General features: G+C 49.8%; 1 protein-coding gene across 1 annotated transcript; it reads right to left on the reverse strand.

The window, feature by feature from the left end:
* Positions 1–66: 66 nt before the first annotated feature.
* STRC (stereocilin) lies at positions 67–16962 on the reverse strand (the record flags this gene model as incomplete). The annotated part of the gene is made up of 29 exons (XM_080931570.1): positions 67–155; positions 356–503; positions 600–697; positions 798–946; positions 1115–1257; positions 1788–1943; positions 2497–2666; positions 3451–3607; positions 3942–4032; positions 4189–4385; positions 4775–4910; positions 6513–6625; positions 6723–6846; positions 7514–7572; positions 7818–7937; positions 8401–8466; positions 9134–9301; positions 9482–9520; positions 9796–9978; positions 10256–10388; positions 10632–10747; positions 10828–11014; positions 11119–11285; positions 11446–11556; positions 11656–11718; positions 12525–13902; positions 14768–14792; positions 14880–15665; positions 16905–16962. 29 exons carry the CDS (start codon positions 16960–16962, stop codon positions 67–69), a joined length of 5430 nt encoding a protein of 1809 aa, XP_080787696.1.
* Positions 16963–19544: the final 2582 nt, after the last annotated feature.

A 19544-nucleotide genomic window follows, 5' to 3' on the forward strand; every position in this document is an offset into this window, starting at 1 on the left:
TGCGCTTCCATTTACAATTTGTTCACAGTATGATGTAAGTTTTCTCCCTCAACTGAAGGAACTGTATCATAATAGGTGGCCAAAAAAGCCGATGGCCAATGTCAGAGCCCAGGAGGCTTGGAACCAGTCGTAGAGACCCCAGGCTGAGCTTCGACCTAGAATGAGACAAAGAAAGGGAGGAAAAATCACAGACCTGTTCCCCAGGAGCTTTGGATGTTTCAAAACTAGCTCTGTGTATAGATCCCTCTACCCCAGAGATGCTCCTGTGTGGGTTCTGAGGGCTAGATAGCACCAAGTTAGAACTTGGACTCTGGATCAGATGAAAGCTTATCAAACTGGGCAGTTGGTAACTTACCCCGCTGCTCTGGGATCTCCTTCCCTTCGTGCTGGGCCCATGCAACTGCCCGTCGCTGCTCAGGACTCAGATAGGCCATTTGCTCAGGAGTTACAGCTGCAGCCTGACCCCTAGTGAGGCTGGATAACTGAATGGGGTTGAAGACCACCTGGAGGGAAAGACAGGAGTCAGTGCATCCACAGAACTCCAATTGGGTCCATGCTCTCCCTGTGGGAACTCTAGGCCCCAGTCCACCAAAACTCACTGCAAACTTGGGGGCAGGAATGACAGAAATGGCAAGAGGAGTGAGGCCTTGGATCTGTGCCCGCAGTAATGCTGAAAGAGCCAGGTCTGGGATGCCCGCTAGTAAAGGAAGCAGAGCACATCTCACTATCACAATCCAGCCATAATATGGAAACCAAACCCTGACACCTAGTGACAAACAGTGGCCCAGCTTCCCCACCTGCTATGGTGCCAATTTCAGTGAAGATCTCAGGCCCCCAGTTACTGACTGGGCCAAAGCCACCAGGCAACACAAGGAGATAGGCCAGAACTTCCAACTGTTCCTCAGAGCACGGGAGATGCAAACTACCCAGGAAGAGAGCTGCTTGGCTGTGAAGCAGTAGGAAGAAAGGAAGAATTCAGCTTCAGTGGCAGAAGCTGTGGTCATAAGATGGAGGAAAAGATGGCTTCAAATGGACTCCCTTCCTTCATGGGACAACCCTTTCATTGAGCCCATGTCTGCTATATCACCACCATTCCAAACCTTCCAGAGGTTACCTGAATTCCCAACTGCTGATATGCTGTAATTCCTCAGGCCGCAAACCACAGAGTGTGTAACCCAGTGCTGTGAGATAAATGAAGTCTAGGTGACTCACATGCCGACCGCTCTGCCTTAGGAAACTGGAGACCACAGCTCGGAGCTGGGGGAGGGGGGGCGGGGAGCACAGGATAAAGACATGAAATCACGGGGAATTAATGGACGGGAAAGTGGATAGGGAGATAAAAGGCACTACTGTATTTTCTTGTTACTAACATTGAAAGATCCCATAGCTATGGAGAAAAATCAAGGACATGCACTTGCCCTCACAACAATAGAAGAGGAGAAAGGCAAGAAGGAGTGCTAAGAACCCAGGACCTCAGATAGAATAAGTCACAGAGGTCCTAAGGTCACAGCATACAGTACTACGAAAAGACAGACACTGGCTGCGGTGACACACTTGTAATTCCCAGAATTTAGGAGGCACAGTCAGCAGAACTCTCTAGGCTCTCCTCAGCTATGTAACAGGGTCGAGACCAGGGAGGGCCACCTTTCTAAACAAACAAAATCAAAACAAAAGAACCCAAACCAAGAAAAGATAGGAAGAACGGCCAAAAAGGATCACAAGAGAAAACCCCTTGGGTCTAGACAATTGGGAGGACTGGGTGTGCAGGATGTCTGTCTGTCTGGTACCTGGACAGAACTCCAGCCATTTATCTGCCCCAGGCTGCTCAGCACACCCCAGTCCACCAGGGTAAGCTCCTGTAGTTCCCGTTCTCCCAGACCTATCAGGAGACGGCCCAGCTGCAGGATCTGCTCAGGACGGAATCCTCGGGGGGGACCCCACAACTAGGAGGAAGACAACAACCCTGTGAGTGGGAAAAGCACTGGAATAGGCACCAAGTGCTGGGAACTGGACTCCAGCTTTGGGGTACTGGTCAGATCACTCCCCTGTTTTTTCCGTTTCCTCTACAGTAAGATGAAAGTTTCTCTGATTCAGGGGTCACTGAAAGGCTGGAAAGAGGAAAGAAGAGCAAACTCCAGTCTATGAATTCTAAACTTTATATGCACCAGACCCCGTGAAGTACCTGCTGAAGTAAAGATGCCAGGCCCAAACTCCAGAGATTCTTAGTCAGTCTGGCATGGGACCCAGTGATTGCCTTTTAAGAACCTGCTCTCTAGACAATTTTGATACACATTCAAATAGCACCTCTATCCATTGAACTAGCCTTCCTTCAATGTCAATCCCCTCTGAACTCCCCTACTTATCATCCAAACTTCTCGCTTTCACGGCTTTCCCACCTCTCACCCAATCTCCCATTCCCTTGTGTCCCATATCACACCCACTCAAATTCTTTGCGTTTTCACCCATATGTCCCCGTTAGTCTCTCTATTCCCTAACCTGCTTGGCCTTGCCCATAGCTGCCTGTAGTTCCTCAGGACCAAGCCCTGGATCTCCAGCAAATAATGACAGGCAGTCTTCAAAGTCTGAGAGCTCCATCTCTGCGATCTGTGTTGCAGACCAGGCCGCTGGGAAGGTTCCCCGTATGTCCGCACAATTTGGTATAGGCTCTGACGGAAGAAGGCAGACACAAAGGGTCAGTGTGTTAATAAATTATGCTTACAATGATAGTCATAGGTCATCCGACCCTTGGATGATGGAGTGGTGTGGGCACCATGGGCTAAGGAATGGTGACGAGAATTTGAGGGTTCATGGGGTATCTGAGCAACAGTGACTGGATACAAGGCCATGCTGTGTTAAATAGAACATGGATGAGATTGCTCAGGTATTTAATGAAGAGCTGAGTTAGAACCCAGGCCTCATGATTGCCTCCTTCTGTTTAGGGATTTCCCCAGGAGAGAGTGTCACATTCTGCCAGGCTCAAGAGAACAAGAAAATAGAATTCTGGGCTAAATTGCTGTTCTGTTTTGCTTTTGAGACAGGATTTTGCATAGCTCTGATTGACCTTAAATCTGCTATGTAGCTAGCGCTGACCTTGAATTTCTGATTTTCCTGCCTCCACCTACAAGTGTTTGGATGATAGGTGTGTATGCCACCACACCCGACTTCACACATTTAAGGGGTTATAAACTGCCAGGATTATAGACACTTACAACTAGAAGAGAACTTGAATATCATCTTGTAACCCTTGATGACCAAACCCCAGATCAGGAACCTGCTCAGAGACACAGCACTGCTAGAGCCCAACTTACCCCCCTCCCCCACCCTGCTACCGTGTTGCTTGGGTTGGAACCAAGGACCTTGTGAATGGCAAGCGAAGCCCAAGCCTCCAATTGCACTGTTTGCCTTTTCTCACACACCCTGATGGGCATATGAGTATTTGGGGAGCTTCACCTTGGAGACCCTCAGCAGCCGGATGTACAATCCCAGCTACCAGAGCCACCTTCTTGTGAGCAAGCTCTGACCCCCGACACAGATGCCCCACTCTGCTGTGCTCCCAGCTCTGCTGCTTTTCCAGAAGTCGCTCCAGGGTCTCTGGGCCCAAAGCTTCCTGCAGGACAGAGAACAGAGGGAAGGGAAGGCAGCCTGGCAGTCAGGGCGAGGCACTACCATTTCCCGATCCTACCGTCGGATATGGGGGCTCATGCCTGGGATCTCAGCACTCCAGAGGCTGAAGCAGGATTGCCATGAATATTAAAGCCAGCCTGGGCTACAGAATGAGCCACTCCTTTGTGGCTGCCACAAACAAACAACATTGAAAACAAAAGCCCTGAACAAGTCCAACCTTTGTTCAGCAGTCTTGCCAGAAACAAGTTGTACCGCCCTCACCCTCATGAGCTCACTCCCCATAGCCACCCCTCGGTCCCCTTGTTCCTTCGCCTCACCCTGGGGATCAAGGAAATAGCCTCAGCAGACAGAGTGAATATTAGGCGTCCAGCTTGTTCTACTTCATCCTGGCTCCACAATTTTGGTTTTCTAGGGGACAGAAGGGACAGCATAGAGTGGGAGGAACTGTGAAGACTTTAATATGCTGTATCTGGGGGGCCAGGGTCCCTTTAAGTGTGTGGCATGGGCTACCACTCTGACTGATGGTCAAGGACTTGGGCATAGGACGTTACCAAAGGACCATACCCAAGAACAGGCTCCTGCAACAGCAGCCATCCCAGCTCTGTGGCAAATGTCTCTCCTAGGCAGAAGCCCTGCAGCTGACTGAGATGAGACAGTAGAATGGGGAAAGGGATCCGCCGCGTGCTCTCCACTCCCAGGAATCCAACCAAGGGGCCCAGTGTCTCCAGCACTTCTTTGGAGATCGGGGTCTCCTTTGGAGCCTGGGGAGAGGCGTCAAGCCTTGGAGAATGCACCTGACTTGGAGTACAGACTCTTCCATCAAGATACCAAGTCCCTTGACCCTCCCTCTACTTCTGTTTCCAACTTGGCCCCTATGAAGGCCTTGCTCTTGTTCACTGCCTTAAATAGTGAATGAGCTCAGACAGAAGCAGATAGGAAGACTGAGAGGCAGAACCCAAAGGATTTTTTGGACTCTGAGAGATACAAACATGAAACATGAAGCAGGTTAGCCAAAGAGCTAGAGGCAGATCTAGAAGGCCAGTGAGTAGATTAGCAGTCTAGGACTTGGGCCTAGAAATGAAAGAACACTATTTGAGGGGCAAGGATTGCCAAAGACAGCAGATCCGGGTCTGATAGGGTAGACTCTTACCAGGTTTTTAAGTGCCCGTTCTGCCAAGGCTGCCTGGTGGAGTGGGGTCAATGCCAGCAGCTGCTCAGGAGCGCCTTGGACCAATTCCACCACCAACATAATGGAATCATTGGACAATCTGTCCATCAACTGGATCCTATTATTGAAATTTGGCAGTGATGACATTCAAGTGGAGTTGAGCCAAACTGAGAAGGGCTCATCAAGTCCCACATTTCTAATCAGACCTAAACCCGTGACTCAACAGAACTGACATCCAACAGTCCTGAGCCGGTTCATACTATGTGATGGGACAGCAAAAGAGAGTGGCTACCTCTAGCTACCTTTTAAAACAGTCTTATCTGATGTGATGAACTCAGAAGCCCCCTATATTAAACACTGTTCAAATCTCTTATAAGTCTTTCACAAGTGACAAGCTTCAGTTTTCTGATTCATGGTCTTTTACCTCAGGTGGGCAGCTAGAGTTCTCCATCATCTTAGAGAACCAAGATAGTTAAAGAGATTTCAATGGCCTTTAAAAAACAAAAACAAAATAGAACAGAACAGGATCAGAAGTGGTGCCTGTCTTCTATATAGGGTCAAGTGTCTGAGGACCAAAACCTACAGGAAGTCTGTCAAGCAAACAAGCATGAATATTATCCATTTCCACCTCCCCACACCTCCACTTGCAGCCCAGATGGCAACGAAGAAAGAAATATGGGTAAGGTCCTCATGAGCTAGGGGCTGGAGAGATGGCTCAGAGTTTAAGAGTACTGGCTGTTCTTCCAGTGGACCAGGGTTTGGTTCCCAGCACCCCATGGTGGCTCACAAACATCTGTAACTCCATTTCCAAGGGATCCAACACTCTTTATGGCCTCTGTTGGTATTAAGGATGTACTTGGCATGTAGAAATCCACACAGTAAAATACTAATACACATGTAAAATAATAAATTATTAAAGATATTTTTTAAAAAGACAAGTGCAAGTGTGATGGATTAAATGCCTTTAATCCCAGAACTTTGGGGTCAGAGACAAGTGGATCAAGAGTTCAAGGCCAGCAAGAACTATACAACACAGTGAGACCTTTTTTAAAAGATGCTCATAAACTAGAATGTCTGGGATGGAGGAACCTTAACTTGCCTCCTCTTCCCCAATTCCTACTTTCACTGACTCTCTAACATTCCTCCCATGGAGCCATCCAACTTAGACTTGGATAGTATAAATGATCAGAAACTCACCACTGCAGTTGTATTGCATTGTGCAAAAAAAAAAAAAAAAAAAAAAAAAAAAAAAAATCTGATTTTTTTTACCTTATTAACCCTAGTCTTGCTTCCATGAACCACTCATAAATAGGCCTGTACAGTTTCTATTGGGTACCTTCTCAGGAATTTAAGGGCTTTTAAACATACTTTATCCCTCACTTCCCTACCCACTTCTCTGAATATATTGAAAATATAGTGCTCTAATCAGATTACAATCCTCTAAGACATAACTAGACCATTTCTTTCTTTATCTCAGGTACCACACATCCATTCGTGTAGCCTAGATTTTTCCTAAGTTCACCTGATGGCCACATCACAGGGCCATTCTTGGGAACATATGGAATCTCAAAATGACTTTGAAGGAGTCCGGTTTGGGGCTGTAGATGATGTCAGGGAAACACTGGACAGAAAGCTACCTCTTCTGGGTATTTCCCAAGCGGGGAGCTTCTACCCCAAGGTGTGTGCCCCGAGACCCCCATGTTTCCAAGTGTGCACTTACGGCAAGTCCAAGAGAAGCTTAGTGTCAAGCTCACTCAGTTCTGGCCCCAGGGTGGTCAGCTCTGGCTCTGGCATTGTCATCCTCCGCTGTAGCTCTGCCCAGATGCAGGCCCGCTATGAGGTATAGGGTAGAAGAAGCAGGTCAGGACAGAGCATGGCCCCTGAGGTTCTGCATCCAGGGTCCAAGCCTCCCACTAAGTCACCCTCTCACCAGGCTCTCTCGCACACCAGTGGGGAGTTGGTAGAGCATGTGTATCACATCAAGGAAGTCTGCCATTGAGCTGATCTGTTGCAGAAACTCACAGGACATACCTCCTGCCAGGTTTCCCAGAGCCCTGTGGACATGTGAGTGGGAAGATGCTCTTTACCACATGTAATGGCCTGCTTGATCCTCCAGACCAGCCCTCTCAGCACAAAGACAGATGTTCACTGATAGTCATTTACAGCTTGTGAAATGTTTGTACATAGATAACATCATTAGCTTTCTGGAGCATCATCCCTGTTGAGCAGTGAGAAAATGAAGGATATTCTTAACACCAGTCTACTAGAAGTAAGTTGAGACTAGAGCTATGTCTTCAGGTTCCTAAGCCCCTGGTTCTTTTACTGTAGGTGTAAGTAAAATGATACCTACTTCTTTCTCTAGCAGCTCTAAAGTCACCTTGAATTAAATTAAAACAGCAAATGTCTATGGGGACTTTCTACTAGGCCAGGTGATGTGTTTAAAGACCTTATATACCTTAATCTCACTCAATCTTCACTAGAGGTCTACTTTAATTCTTGTTATAGAAAAGAAAAAAAAAAAATGAAGCTTAGAGTGACTAAGACTTGATTCTTGTTAACAGGGTGTGACAGACACGGGCCTAAGTGTCCTGAGTCCCACGGCAAAAACTAGTTAGCTGTGGCACTGTGACAGCCTAGGAAGAAAACAAGAAAGCACTAAAGAACAGTAATAGCTAAATAATGCCAGCAGACCAGAAGCAACTGTCCAGCACAGCTACCCACCGCAGATTCCTCAGGGTCAGGTTGGTGGGCACTTGCATCTTCTTCCAGAGAAACTGTGCCTATAAATAAACAAAGAGAGAACAGCTTCCTAGGAGAGGCACTGTCCTGAGGGCTTCAGGAGAGCCTGGGGCCCTATTTCTCTACTTTGTGATTCCTACCAGCCCCCCACCCCCCTTCCCAAAGCCCTACTACTCTCTGCTGAGAGATCCTAGTAATAAGAGAAGTGGTGATTGGGTATTAGAGCAAGAGCTGAATAAAGGAAATAGAGAAGACAGAGAGGGAGTTCTAAGAGCATAAGACTTACCTGTTGCTCAGACCAAGGCAGCTGCCGATAGAGTCTTCTGTTTGCCAGAAGAGCTGCAGTGTCCAGTTGCAGCAGCTTTAACGGGAGCAGGGGAAGCAGGCAGTCTGGCCAAGTGGTGGGGGTGGGCTGCAGGCAGTGATGGGTAGCAGTGTGGTGATGGGAGGGAGGGTCTGCACCCACCCTCAGAGAAGGGCAGAAAGGGATGAAAGCTAGGATGGGGTGGAGCGGCACCTGCCATTGCAGCAAGGAATACGTAGGTGTCCCCACACCTCAAGCCGCTGTGGCCCTAGTGTGCTAGTTAGACACCAGAAGAGCAGAAGGGCCCTAGCTTCTCTCAGCCTCGGCCTTTTCATCAGAACGTAGGAGGTTGGCTTGGACGGCCTCAGCCTTTTGGGCTTGACATTGTGAGATAGTGGGAGTATGCTGTTCTACATTAGGAACTGGGGTGCTGTCAGTATCTATGAGGGTACAGAGCTAACCTCAACTTTCAGAGCCACTGCAGGGCGAGTGTGTAAGGCAAGACCAGCCAGATGAAACCACCCAGAACATGGAGAGGTGCTCAGTCTGGAGATCCCACACATACCTGACCTGGAATGCACACAGGTGAGGTGGCCCCTGCTGCACCCATACTTTTAACACCATCTTTTACCTGCACAAGAATTAGTAGTATTTGTGTATGTCTGTGTGGTATGTGGTGTGTGTTTGTGTGTGTGTGTGTAAGTGTGTGTGTTTGATGTGTGTGTGTTTGTGTAACTGTATGTGTACATGTGTGTGTTGTGTTTGTCTGTGGTCTATGTAGGTGTGAGTGTGTGTTTGTGTAACTGTATGTGTACATGTGTGTGTTGTGTTTGTCTGTGGTCTGTGTAGGTGTGAGTGTGTGTTTGTGTATGTGTGGTCTGTGTAGGTGTGTGTGTGTCTGTGTTTGGTCTGTGTAGGGGTGTGTGTGTGGTCTGTGTAAGTGTGTGTGTGTGTTCTTTGTAAGTGTGTGTGTGTCTTTGTGTTTGTGGTCTATATAGGAGTGAGTGTGTGTTTGTGTGTGTGTGTGTCTGTGGTCTGTGTAAGTGTGTATGCATGTGAGTGTTTGTGTGGTCTGTGTAGGTGTGTGTGTGTGTGTGTGTGGTCTGTGTAAGTATGTGAGTGGTCTGTATAAGTGTGTGTGTGTGTATTGTCTGTATAAGTGTGTGTGTGTGTATTGTCTGTATAAGTGTGTGTGTGTGTGCATGTGTGTGTGTGCATGTGCATGCTCCCTGGAGATGAAGATGTCTTCCCCTATAAACCACCCGTCTCTGCTTCCCCCTTTCTCCCTGTCCTCATACCCGGAAGGCCTGCAGCAGAGCTGCAATCTGGCAAGCTGAAAGCCTTGACAGTTCAGGGCCCAGGCAGGAACAAGCGCCAACCAGAACGCGCTTAGGGATGGCCTGGAGTGTCTGGGGGCTGAGACCTGGCAGGAGAGGGTGCAGGGAGCAGAGTTCCTCCAGGGACAGCTAAGAAACAAGAGAGAGGAGAGGTCTGAAGACAAGGGGCAGGACATCGAAGGGGAAAAGAAAGCAGGGCTGTCAGTAGCTATGGGGGGGGGGCTGAGAGGAAGGAGAGGGGCCAATGCAGCAGCCATGGGAACAGGGCACACAGCCCTCTAGGAGACGCTGAGAACTTGTGCTACTCACATCATGCCTAGGAAGGAGCCTTCCAAACAACAGAACGGCCTGTAATGGGATGGAACAGGAACAGTTCTCAGGCCCCATCAGTCAAGTCCCAAACAGGTCCCTGGACCTGCCCTCTAAAGCTTCTGGTTCCCTCTCAGCCACCACAAGGGCCAACTTGTCTATGGGTTGGTCCTTCTAGAGCTGAGAAAGGGGAAGGAGCCATGCCTTGTTGACATATGGTCCACCCTCCGTGCTTACCCAGGAAAAGGAGGGCGTGATGACATCCCCACATAGGGTTCTCATGACTGGGGCTCCAGAGAGTAAGGCCTGCTCACCTGGGCAGGTGTGACACTGGCTCCCTGTAGGGCTGGAAGCATGGCTCTAAGCTGAGGCTCTGAAAGCTCCTGCAGGAAGCGGAGGCCCAGCTGGGGAAAGAGAGGTGCCCAGACCCTCAGCTCTCGGGGGCTTAAGACAGTTCCTCCAGATGAACGCAACACTCCCAGGAGTTCATACGCCACCTTTAACAAAGGAAGACTTAGGGCTGGGAGGAAAAGATTGCCTTTCCAAATGCACATCTGGATTTACCAGGGCTTGGGCAGGTTCAAGATCACAAAAGGTATGATAGGGTAGGGATAGGAAACAGAGGTAAGAGGTGAGAATGACTAGGCACTGAAGGATAGAGGTGACAGGGAGCCCACACCACTGTGCTTGTGCTTGGTTGGTACAATTGGGCACGTCACTCACACAGTCCCTAGGGGAATCTGGAGTCTTTCAGATTTGTCCCCAAGGGCTCACCCGTCCTTCTGGGCTGAGGGTCCCATTGGCCGCACATTCCAGCAGGCCCTGTTCTACAGGCCCCATTGGATCACTCAAAGGCACCAGACTCTGTAGCTCCTCGGGACTCAGGAAACACGCAAGGGACCCAAGCCTGAAGGAGGCACGAAGTTGGCCTTGATGTGGTTCCAGATAAGTACCCGGGCACCAGCTATTCGGTACATAGAGTAGGCATATAAACTAAGGTAGCAAATGTGAGCACCACATATCAGTTTTCTCTCAGAGCCCCTAGCTTGCCAGGGCCCCTTCCTCCTCTCTTGCTCTTCCTTTCTGCAATACTAGCCCTGCTTCTGTAAACCTCCACACTGGCCACAGGCATTGATTTCATGCCACTCACCTGCGTACCTGCTCCCCACCATCCTCCAAGCTCTGGTTTACTAGGCTACGAAGCACGTGTCGAGCATGTCCTGGCCCAAGACCTGCTACTGGCCAGCTATCCTCCAGGGCCTGGATCTGAGGAGAGGTGGGGTAACGGTGAGACAGGGAGCCCACTAGGAGCCGGTGCTATCAAATAAGGATGATGATTCTCCTACCTGGTGAGGGCTGAGCTGGAGAAAGCTCTCCAGGGGTAGATGGGGAAGCAGAGGCAGGGCTGCCCACAGCAGCTCCTGGGGCCAATCAGGTATTTCTCCGAACAGCTCGGGGGCCAGCAGTCGCTTTGCCAGGGCCTCCTTCTGTTCCGGCTTCATTCCTGAGCTGTGATCCCGGATGGCAGCCAGGCTAAGGAGAGTAACAGGTCTTTAACATTTTTCCTATATCCTCTCTGCTGTAGTCTTGTCGCTGTAGGCGAGTGGGCTTGGCAGGCAGGAATAGTGCTTACTTACACACTGTCATTGGCCAGCAGTGATGGTGGGAAGCGCATGAGGTCAGGGACAGCCAGGAAGGGGATGAGCGGTGACATGTCGATGAAGAGCTGGGAGGTAAGGCGTGGGTACCGCTGGAGCAGTAAGGCGGTCAGGCGGCCCATAGCCTGCTCCTCGGACGGTGGAACCTGCAGGAACAGAAGAATGGATCCTGCTTCCGAGATTATTCAGTATCTTTTGCCATCCCTCTTTGGGGCTCCTCTTTTCACTGAAGCAACCCCCCAGAATACTAAGGATCTGGGTCCCTTTGACCCTTTGATTCTTGTTCCCCTTCCCTCTATGCCCCACCTTCAGCTTAGCCCAGGAACGAAGCATGAGCGTCAGGAAGCCCTGAGCAGCCTCCATCTCTGCTGAAAGCACCAGCTGCTGAAGATCTTCCGGAGGCATGCGGAGGTAGGCCTGGAAACAGGAGGCACTGGTGCACTTGACCTCAGCGGCTGGCCATCTCAAGCCATGGCTGACACTCAGCCACACATGTGCCCTCCCCCCATCTGCTACCTTCACTAGGATCCTCAGGGCCCAAACGCTCTTCTCTCTCTGGAGTAGATCCCACAGTACAGGCTGGTGAGGAGAACATACGGGAAGAGAGCTGTCTCTCTGATCTTCCTAAATCTCCTCCAGGCGCTGTAACTCAACTCTGTGAGGATGCTTGCATCTGAAGCTGGTATGTGCATCTCTTCTGATGGTCCCCATTAAATCTTGGACCACGCCCTATCTTCTCCTGTAGTCCGGTGCCAAATAGGCGTAGGCCCGAACCAAACTGCAACCACTGTAATTCCATTTCATTCAATTTTGAGCCTTGAAGAAGTGGCTCTAACGTGAGCTAACAAATCTCACAAGTGTCTTTTACATAACAGATATTCGATGACTGTGAAATAACATTTTACGTTCCTTTGGCATGCAGAAAAGAATTCACAGTGCGGGAAAGCATTACTTGCCCAAGATGACAGTAATTTATGCAATAGCTGAACCTAACCAGGCTTCTGGTTTATGCTCCTCTTATATCTTTTTCTTTTATTCTTCCTTTCCAACCCACAATCCTCTCTAGATAGGGAGAAAATTAAAGCCCTTTGCTTCCTGTAGCAGAACAGGGGAGAGAGAGAGAGGGACAGAGCCATGAGATGAAGTTGATTGCCTGCATGTTTGTGTACCGTGCACCAGGCTAAGCCACAGCACAGAGATCTGCAACGACCCTAAGTCTTAGCATCTTGTTACACTCAGTTTATGGATGAGAAGGCAGAATAACCTGCCTGAGGTTGGCAGCCCAAGCCTGTCAGGTTCTAGAGCTGTGTACTTCTCTATATTAGGGAAATTTCCTGGAGTCCCTTCCCTTGCTCCGAGGGCTTTTCCAGAGTCGATTCACTCACACTGAAGCAGGACAGAAGCTCCATCTTGCTCATACCAGAGCCGAGGCTGACAGTGGATTCAAGGCCTGGTGGGGTTGGCTCTTCTCGCTGCAGGTACTCTCCGACTGTCCTCAGTACACTTCTCCGGCCCTCTGGGCGGAAGGCATCCCAGAACGAACAGTTGTCTGGGAGGCTAGAGAGCAGCAGAGCTTGACCTAACATTCCCTGAGTCTCAGCACCCCCAGCCCCTGGACCCAAAAGGAAGGTCAGTAGGCGAAGGAGGTAGTGCAGGCGTGTGGGATGGGCAAGGGCCGGCACGGAGGACTGACAGCGCGGCAACTGGGATAACATGCCGAGCAGAAAGGGACCGGGAGCCAGGCAGAGTGGGGATGGTCCCAGAGGTGGCAGAGAGGGCAACAAGGGGCCCAGCATGCCTTCTAGAAAGCAAGTGTCATTTCCTCCACGACTAATTCTACACTGGCCTGCTAGCCAAGCCCAGAATGGAACCAAGGCTTCATACAGAGTGTCGTTGGCACAGACCATGAGCAGGAAGCTGCCCCCATCTGGGCAGCGTTCCCCGCAGGGTCCAACACGGCAGGGTGGGAAATCAGTGGCATCTAAGGTGGGGCCCCGACATACATGCTGAACCCAAGCCTGGTTTCTCGGGGGCACAGCCTGTAGACTCTCCTCTACGCACAACCGTTCAGCCCACAGTGTCTCGTTCTCCAGGAAGCAACCCCAGAATATTTCTGGGGTGAGGGGCACAGGGATCAGGCCTGGTGGGCAGCTGGTAGGGGGTGGGAGCAGGCCAGCACAGAGCTGCTTTACCAAGCGACGATTGGGGCCAGACAGGGCTGAAAACGAGAGGTTGCTGCAGATCATGTCTAGAAATTGATCAGGAAACTGATCGTGGCAGGCTTGGAGCCAACCTCGGGCACCCGGTGCCCATGAGACTGCGTACCATACAGCTGTCTGGCAGATGACAGTGGTGCTGGGAGGGGGCTGTGGGGTGGTAGGTGGTGGCCTTGTGGGGACAGTAGGGGGCTGTGGAGTGTCTGGAATGGGCTGTGGGGTGGTAGGAGGGGGCTGTGTGGTGGTTGGAGGGGGCCTAGGGGTGGTTGGAGGGGGCCTAGGAGTGGCAGGCTTGATGTGCTGGCAGAGCAAGTAGATGGAGAAGTTGGAAATGCTGTAGGGCGGGTCTGGGCCTGCGTGGTTCTCGCAGAGGGCCTCCACAGAAATGGCCCGCTGCTGTCGAGGGCTGATGTGAGCTGCAGGCTGGGAAGCCCTGGGCAGAGGCACACCTCTACTCAGGCAGTGCAGGAGAGCAGGGGGCGGAGGTGGTGATCCAGATAGAAAACCCAGTGCTCGGGCATCCCAAGAAAGGTTGTTCCGCAGGCCCCTGGGTGCAGAGAGAGGAGCAGGACAGGGTCAGTTTACACTTCTTCCAGCTGAAGATTTTGACTCTAGCTCAGAAGCCCTGCAGGGGCTTTCAGGCAAGCACAGGCTTCTCCTAAGGTAAGCTTCCTGAGGAGAAAGATAGTGCTGACTAAGGCAGAGAAAAGGAGAGGAATTTATGCTGCCAAGGAACAAGACTGCCTGGGACAGCTCACACCTGTCCCTCCTTTCTTTCTTCTTCACCTGGCTTTGGGTAGCTTACACACAACCCTTGTTTTTGGCCTCTTATCAGGAAGACATCAGGACAACTGGATATGTCTGTGCTCTGGCATTATTGTACTGAGACAGAGGAGTGCAGTTGTGCCCCTAAGTACTACCTTTACTAATTAATGTATACTAGCACTATATTGTTCTAAGTGGTTTATACTATGTCAGCTCTTTTTCTTTTCTTTTCTGAGACAGGGTTTCTCTGTGTAGCCCTGGCTGCCCTGGAACTTGATCTGTAGACCTGACTAGCCTGGAATTCAGAGATTCTCCTGCCTCTGCCTCCAGAGTGCTGGGATTAAAGGCATGTGCCACCACCCCTAACTTTTCGCAACTTGATATATTCCTCACAACAACTCTGCAGCGGTAGTTCTTTTGTTTTACAAATGGGGAAGGTGAGGCATAAATCCCATGTGTGAGGTGCCCAAGGTCACATGACAACGAAGAAGGAGAGTAGAACACCAACCCAGACATCACACTCCAAAACCACTAATCCACACTCCTCCTCTTGATTTCCTCCTGATTTGGGGGCTGGGGAGGTGATGCTTTCAGCACCGTATCTACAGGTTGCTGAGACACAGATCCACAGATCTCTTGTTACTTACCATAAGAGCAGCTGCTGAAGATTGCCTAGGAGGGAAAGAGCAAGGAAGAAAATGACCCCAGTCTTACCTGCTTTCCCCCCTGCAGCCCAGCTCTTGACCCGGCAGTACTCACCTCCCTGGCACTGCCCACTGGAATCAGGCTCTGGCTGCCCCATGATAGAAAAGACCTCATCTTGCAGAGAATGAATGACTCGCAGAAGCCCCTCCTGGAATGCAGCATAGAGGGGGGCCCCCACTGTGCGCAGCAGACCACCCCAAAGAGCCTCCTCAGAGCCCAACTCTCCTGCTGGGGTAAGCAAGCCCAGAAGACCCTGTAAAAAGTGAGGAGCTGGCTCTCTGCCATCAAAGCCCGTGGCATTGGTTGGGTCCACACTGGGCTGCAACTGCACCAGGGCCTGCCAGCGTGTACCCTCTAATAACAACATCAGAGAAGGCAACCAGTCAGCAGCCAGGACACAGTCAGAAGGGCCATCACGGGTGCACGGGGGTCTTGTGGGGGTGGGGGGACCTCCAGGAACTAATGCTCCCAACAATGCCTCTACAAGTCCACCCAGTACACCTGCCTGGTGTACCAAAAAGTCCCGGGGAGTCTGTTCCTGTCCCAGGAGTGCCAGCACATCTCCCAGAAGCCCTAGCATTGGCTCCCAGTCTGGGCTACCTCTCAGTGTCACGAGGAAATCATGGAGTCGAAGTGCAGGGGGCTGGAGAGGTGGAGGCTCTCCCACCGGTCCCTCCCCCATCCTCCCAAGCTCAAAGGAAGAAGAAATGTTGGCCAGGAATGCAGAGAACCGTGACTGGCTGAGGGAACGCTGAGGAGCTTGGTCCAGAGTAGAGATGAATGACTTCAGAAGGGAGAGATCAGCATCCAAAGACTGAGGCCCATTATGGGCCAAAGTCACTAAAAGAAGAGAGACAAGAGACCACTAAAGGAGAAGGACCTAAAGCCCATGCTAGCTTTTTCCCTAAGCACAGTTCCTTGCTGGGCTCTGAAGATGGAGTGAGACCATCCATCTTGGTACCCTAAATGGAACTTGACCTGCTTTCTGAGTCCTCAGTGTCACCTGTAGCAGCAATATCTGCCCTCTTCCTTGCCCCTTAAGCATTTATCTAGCTGGCTAACCCCCATACTATTAATTACTTTATATACTTTTTGAGACAAGGTTTCTCTATGTAGTCTAAGCTGGACTCAACTCTCAGTCCTCTGCCTCAGAGTTCTGGGCTAGCAGGCACAAGCCATACTCACCTACCTTGTCTAATCAAGGGGAAGGCAGGCCAGTGAGATGCCTAGCAGGTAAAGGCAAGCCTGGTGACCTGAGTTCAAATCCCAGAACTCATCTGGTGGAAGGAGAGAATGAAATCCTGAAGTTGTCCTTGCCTCTGCCATGGTGCCTCACCAGCATTTGCACACACTGGTTTTTTGTTTTGTTTTGTTTTATGTATTTGAGTACACTGTAGCTGTCTTCAGACACACGAGAAGAAGGCATCAGATCTCATTACAGATGGTTGTGAGCCACAATGTGGTTGCTGGGAATTGAACTCAGGACCTTTGGAAGAGCAGGCAAGTGCTCTTAACCACTGAGCCATCTCTCCAGCTACCATGTTTTAAAGAGGGGAAAAGTCTCTCTCTCTCTGTCTCTGTCTCTCTCTCTCTCTCTCTCTCTCTCTCTCTCTCTTTCACACACACACACACACACACACACACACACACACACACACACACACACACCAGTTTTAAAAGGAGGGCAAGGGCTGGAGAGATGGGTTAGTGATTAAGAGCAAGTCTGCTCTTTCAGAGATACTGAGTTCAATTCCCAGCAACCACATGGTGGCTCACAACCATCTGTAATGGAATCCAATGTCTTTCCCCAGGCTTGCAGATATCTACATGCAGATAGAGTGCTCATATACATAAAATAATAAAGAAATAAATCTTTAAAAGAGGGGGAAGTTACACACACAGGTTTTTGTTTTTCAAGTTCGGCTGTCCTAGTAGACCAGGCTGGCTACTAATTTACAGATCTACTTGCCTCAGCCTCCCAAATGCTGAGATTAAAGGTGTCTGCCACCACCACCCAAGTCACAAGTACAGAGGGGAAAGGTTACTCTCCTTCATCCCAAGCCTACTCACTGTTCTCACCTTCCTGTGACAGGAGTGACAAAAGCAGCAGCAGTGGGGGCTGGAGGCTCAGAGCCATATTTCCAGGTGTACAGTAGTCCTAGAGGTGAGTTCTGGCTATCCTCACTTTGGAGAAGTAGCCAGGTGAAGATGGGGCACTGTGGGCAGCCTGGGGTTCCTCTGACACTGTAGTGTGGTCTCTCAGGAAACAGTATCTGTAACCTGACATCACACTTGTCACCGGAGCCACTGAATACCTGATCCTTTGGCTTTAGGAGAAGGGTGTACTTCTGTTAGAGGGACCAATGACAGGGGACCTCGGGGCCCTCAGAGTATTACCCAAGGAGATGGTGTAAGTTAGGAGCCAGAGAGAAGTAGGCAGCTAAAAATATAATCTGGGACTCTACAGAAAAGTGTGATCAAAGAAGGTACAAAAGGAGTTTGACAGGCAACAGAGATTTGAGGAGTTTGAGAAATGAACTGGCAGCCAGCTGTGGGCAGAGAAAAGATATTAAGATAGATGTGTCAAGGGTGGAACATTTAGGACAAGGAAAGCTCTTACCTTAAATGCACTATCTAGAATCCCCCCAACATTGGTTGAAAGGAAAAGATGACGTCCCGGGTTTCGGCACCAATGTTAGGGGAAGGATGAAGAGAATAGGGGGCATATGGCCCATGGAGATGTGGCGAGGCCTGGGGGCAAGGGAGATGCCTCTGAGGGGCCCATGTTGGGAATCTCTTCCCCCTGGGGGACTAGCCACACAACAGTAGAGTACGGAATAGAGTTTATTCAGGTCATGGGAGAGTTAAGAGGATAGCAGAGGCAGAGAGAGAGAGAGAGAGAGAGAGAGAGAGAGAGAGAGAGAGAGAGAAGTAGAGGAGTAGAGGTCGGTCATGAGCACGTGGAGAGAGAGGTGGGAAGGGAAGGGGAAGAAGAGGGGTAGGGTTGGGAAAGCAAGAGATCCAGGAGGCAAGAGAAGCCAAGAGAGAGAGGAGGGGGCAAGCAGCCCCTTTTATAGTGTCAGGTCACTGGGGCGGAGCACAACTGGCTACTGCCAGGTAACTGAGGGGTGTACAGAATCCCAACATTGGTGCTGAAGAGATGGCTCAGCTTTTGCAGATGACTTGAGTTGGATTACCAGTACCAGTGTTGGGTGATTCAGAGCTGCCTGTAACTCCAGCTCCAGGGGAATGTGATGTCTCTTGCCTCTGTAGGCATGAGTACCCATGCCTACACAGAGTCAACACACAAATACACATAAAAATAAATCCTTAGAATCCTGCAATATTAAAAAGTAGAGAAGACTCCACAAACCACACAGGTAAACCCTTCAATGAATAGATAAGGAAAGAGACTCAGAGAACTGTTACTTTCTGATTAGGCCACGTAAACACAGCAGCTTTTTTTCTCTCTCAAGTTAAAACTACACATGGAACCCTGCTCATGGGTTAGAAAAATTTCATCCAATATGAGCTGGTCTGGCCAGCGTCTGGTCACTTTCTTGCATAAAAAAAAACTTATGTTGCTGGGGCTGGAGAGATGACTCAGCAGTTAAGAACACTAACTGCTCTTCCAGAGGTCCTGAGTTCAAATCCCAGCAACCACATGGTGGCTCACAACCATGTGGGATCTGATGTCCTCTTCTGGTGTGTCTGAAGATAATGATGATGTACTCATAAAAGAAATGAATAAATAAAAAAGGAAATGCTGAAAAAGTTAAGCTTTAAAAAAAAAACAAAACCTTATGTTGCAGAGGTCTAGAGGGATGGCTCGGCAGTTTTGAACAGTGACTGCTGCTCTCCCAAACCCAGAGGACCTAGGTTTGGTTTCCAGCATTCATATAGCTGCTTACAACCATCTCTAATTCTATTTCAGGGGACCTGACCTCCTCTGCTGGGAACCAGGCATGGACATGGTACACAGATATCCATGCAGTCAAGTCACACCCTTCATCATCGTCGTCATTGTCATTGTTTTCTCATTGAGACAGGGTCTCCCCATGTAGCTCTGGCTGCCCTGGAATTCTCTATGTAGATTAGGCTGGCCTCGAACTCACAGAGCTCTGCCTGCCTCTGCCTCCTGAGTGCTGGTGTTAAAGGAGCACACCACCACATGTAGTACTACACTTTTTAAATTTAAAAACAAAATCAAGCCAGGTGGTGGTGGGGTACGCCTTTAATACCAGCACTCAGGAGGTAGAGGCAGGTGGATCACTGAGTTTGAGGTCAGCCTGGTCTACAGAGTGAGTTTCAGGACAGCCAGGGCTATAGATAGGAACCCTGTCTCAAGCAAGCAAGCAAGCAAGAAAACAGACAAACAAACAAATGTGTTAAGTTGGGAATGGTGGCACACACTTTTAAATCCCAGCACTCAAGAGGCAGAAGCAGGATGATCTCTGTGGGTTTGAGTCCAGCCTTGTCTATATAACAAGTTCTGGGGTAGCCATGGTTACATAGTGAAGCCATCTCAAAAAAAAAATCAAAATAATACATATGCCATATATTGTAACCACAGCCAGAGCCTGGGTTCTCAGCCCAGATACTTTGGTGTATGTTTTTATAAGATGATTGGTAAGTTCCTAATATGGAAACTTTGTGAACAATATTTCCAGAAGTTGAGTCAAGTGGCTATTGGCCTTGACAATAGCATCATAGGGGACT

The sequence above is a fragment of the Micromys minutus genome, assembly GCF_963924665.1.
Source record: "Micromys minutus genome assembly, chromosome: 17".
NCBI classification, from domain to species: domain Eukaryota; kingdom Metazoa; phylum Chordata; class Mammalia; order Rodentia; family Muridae; genus Micromys; species Micromys minutus.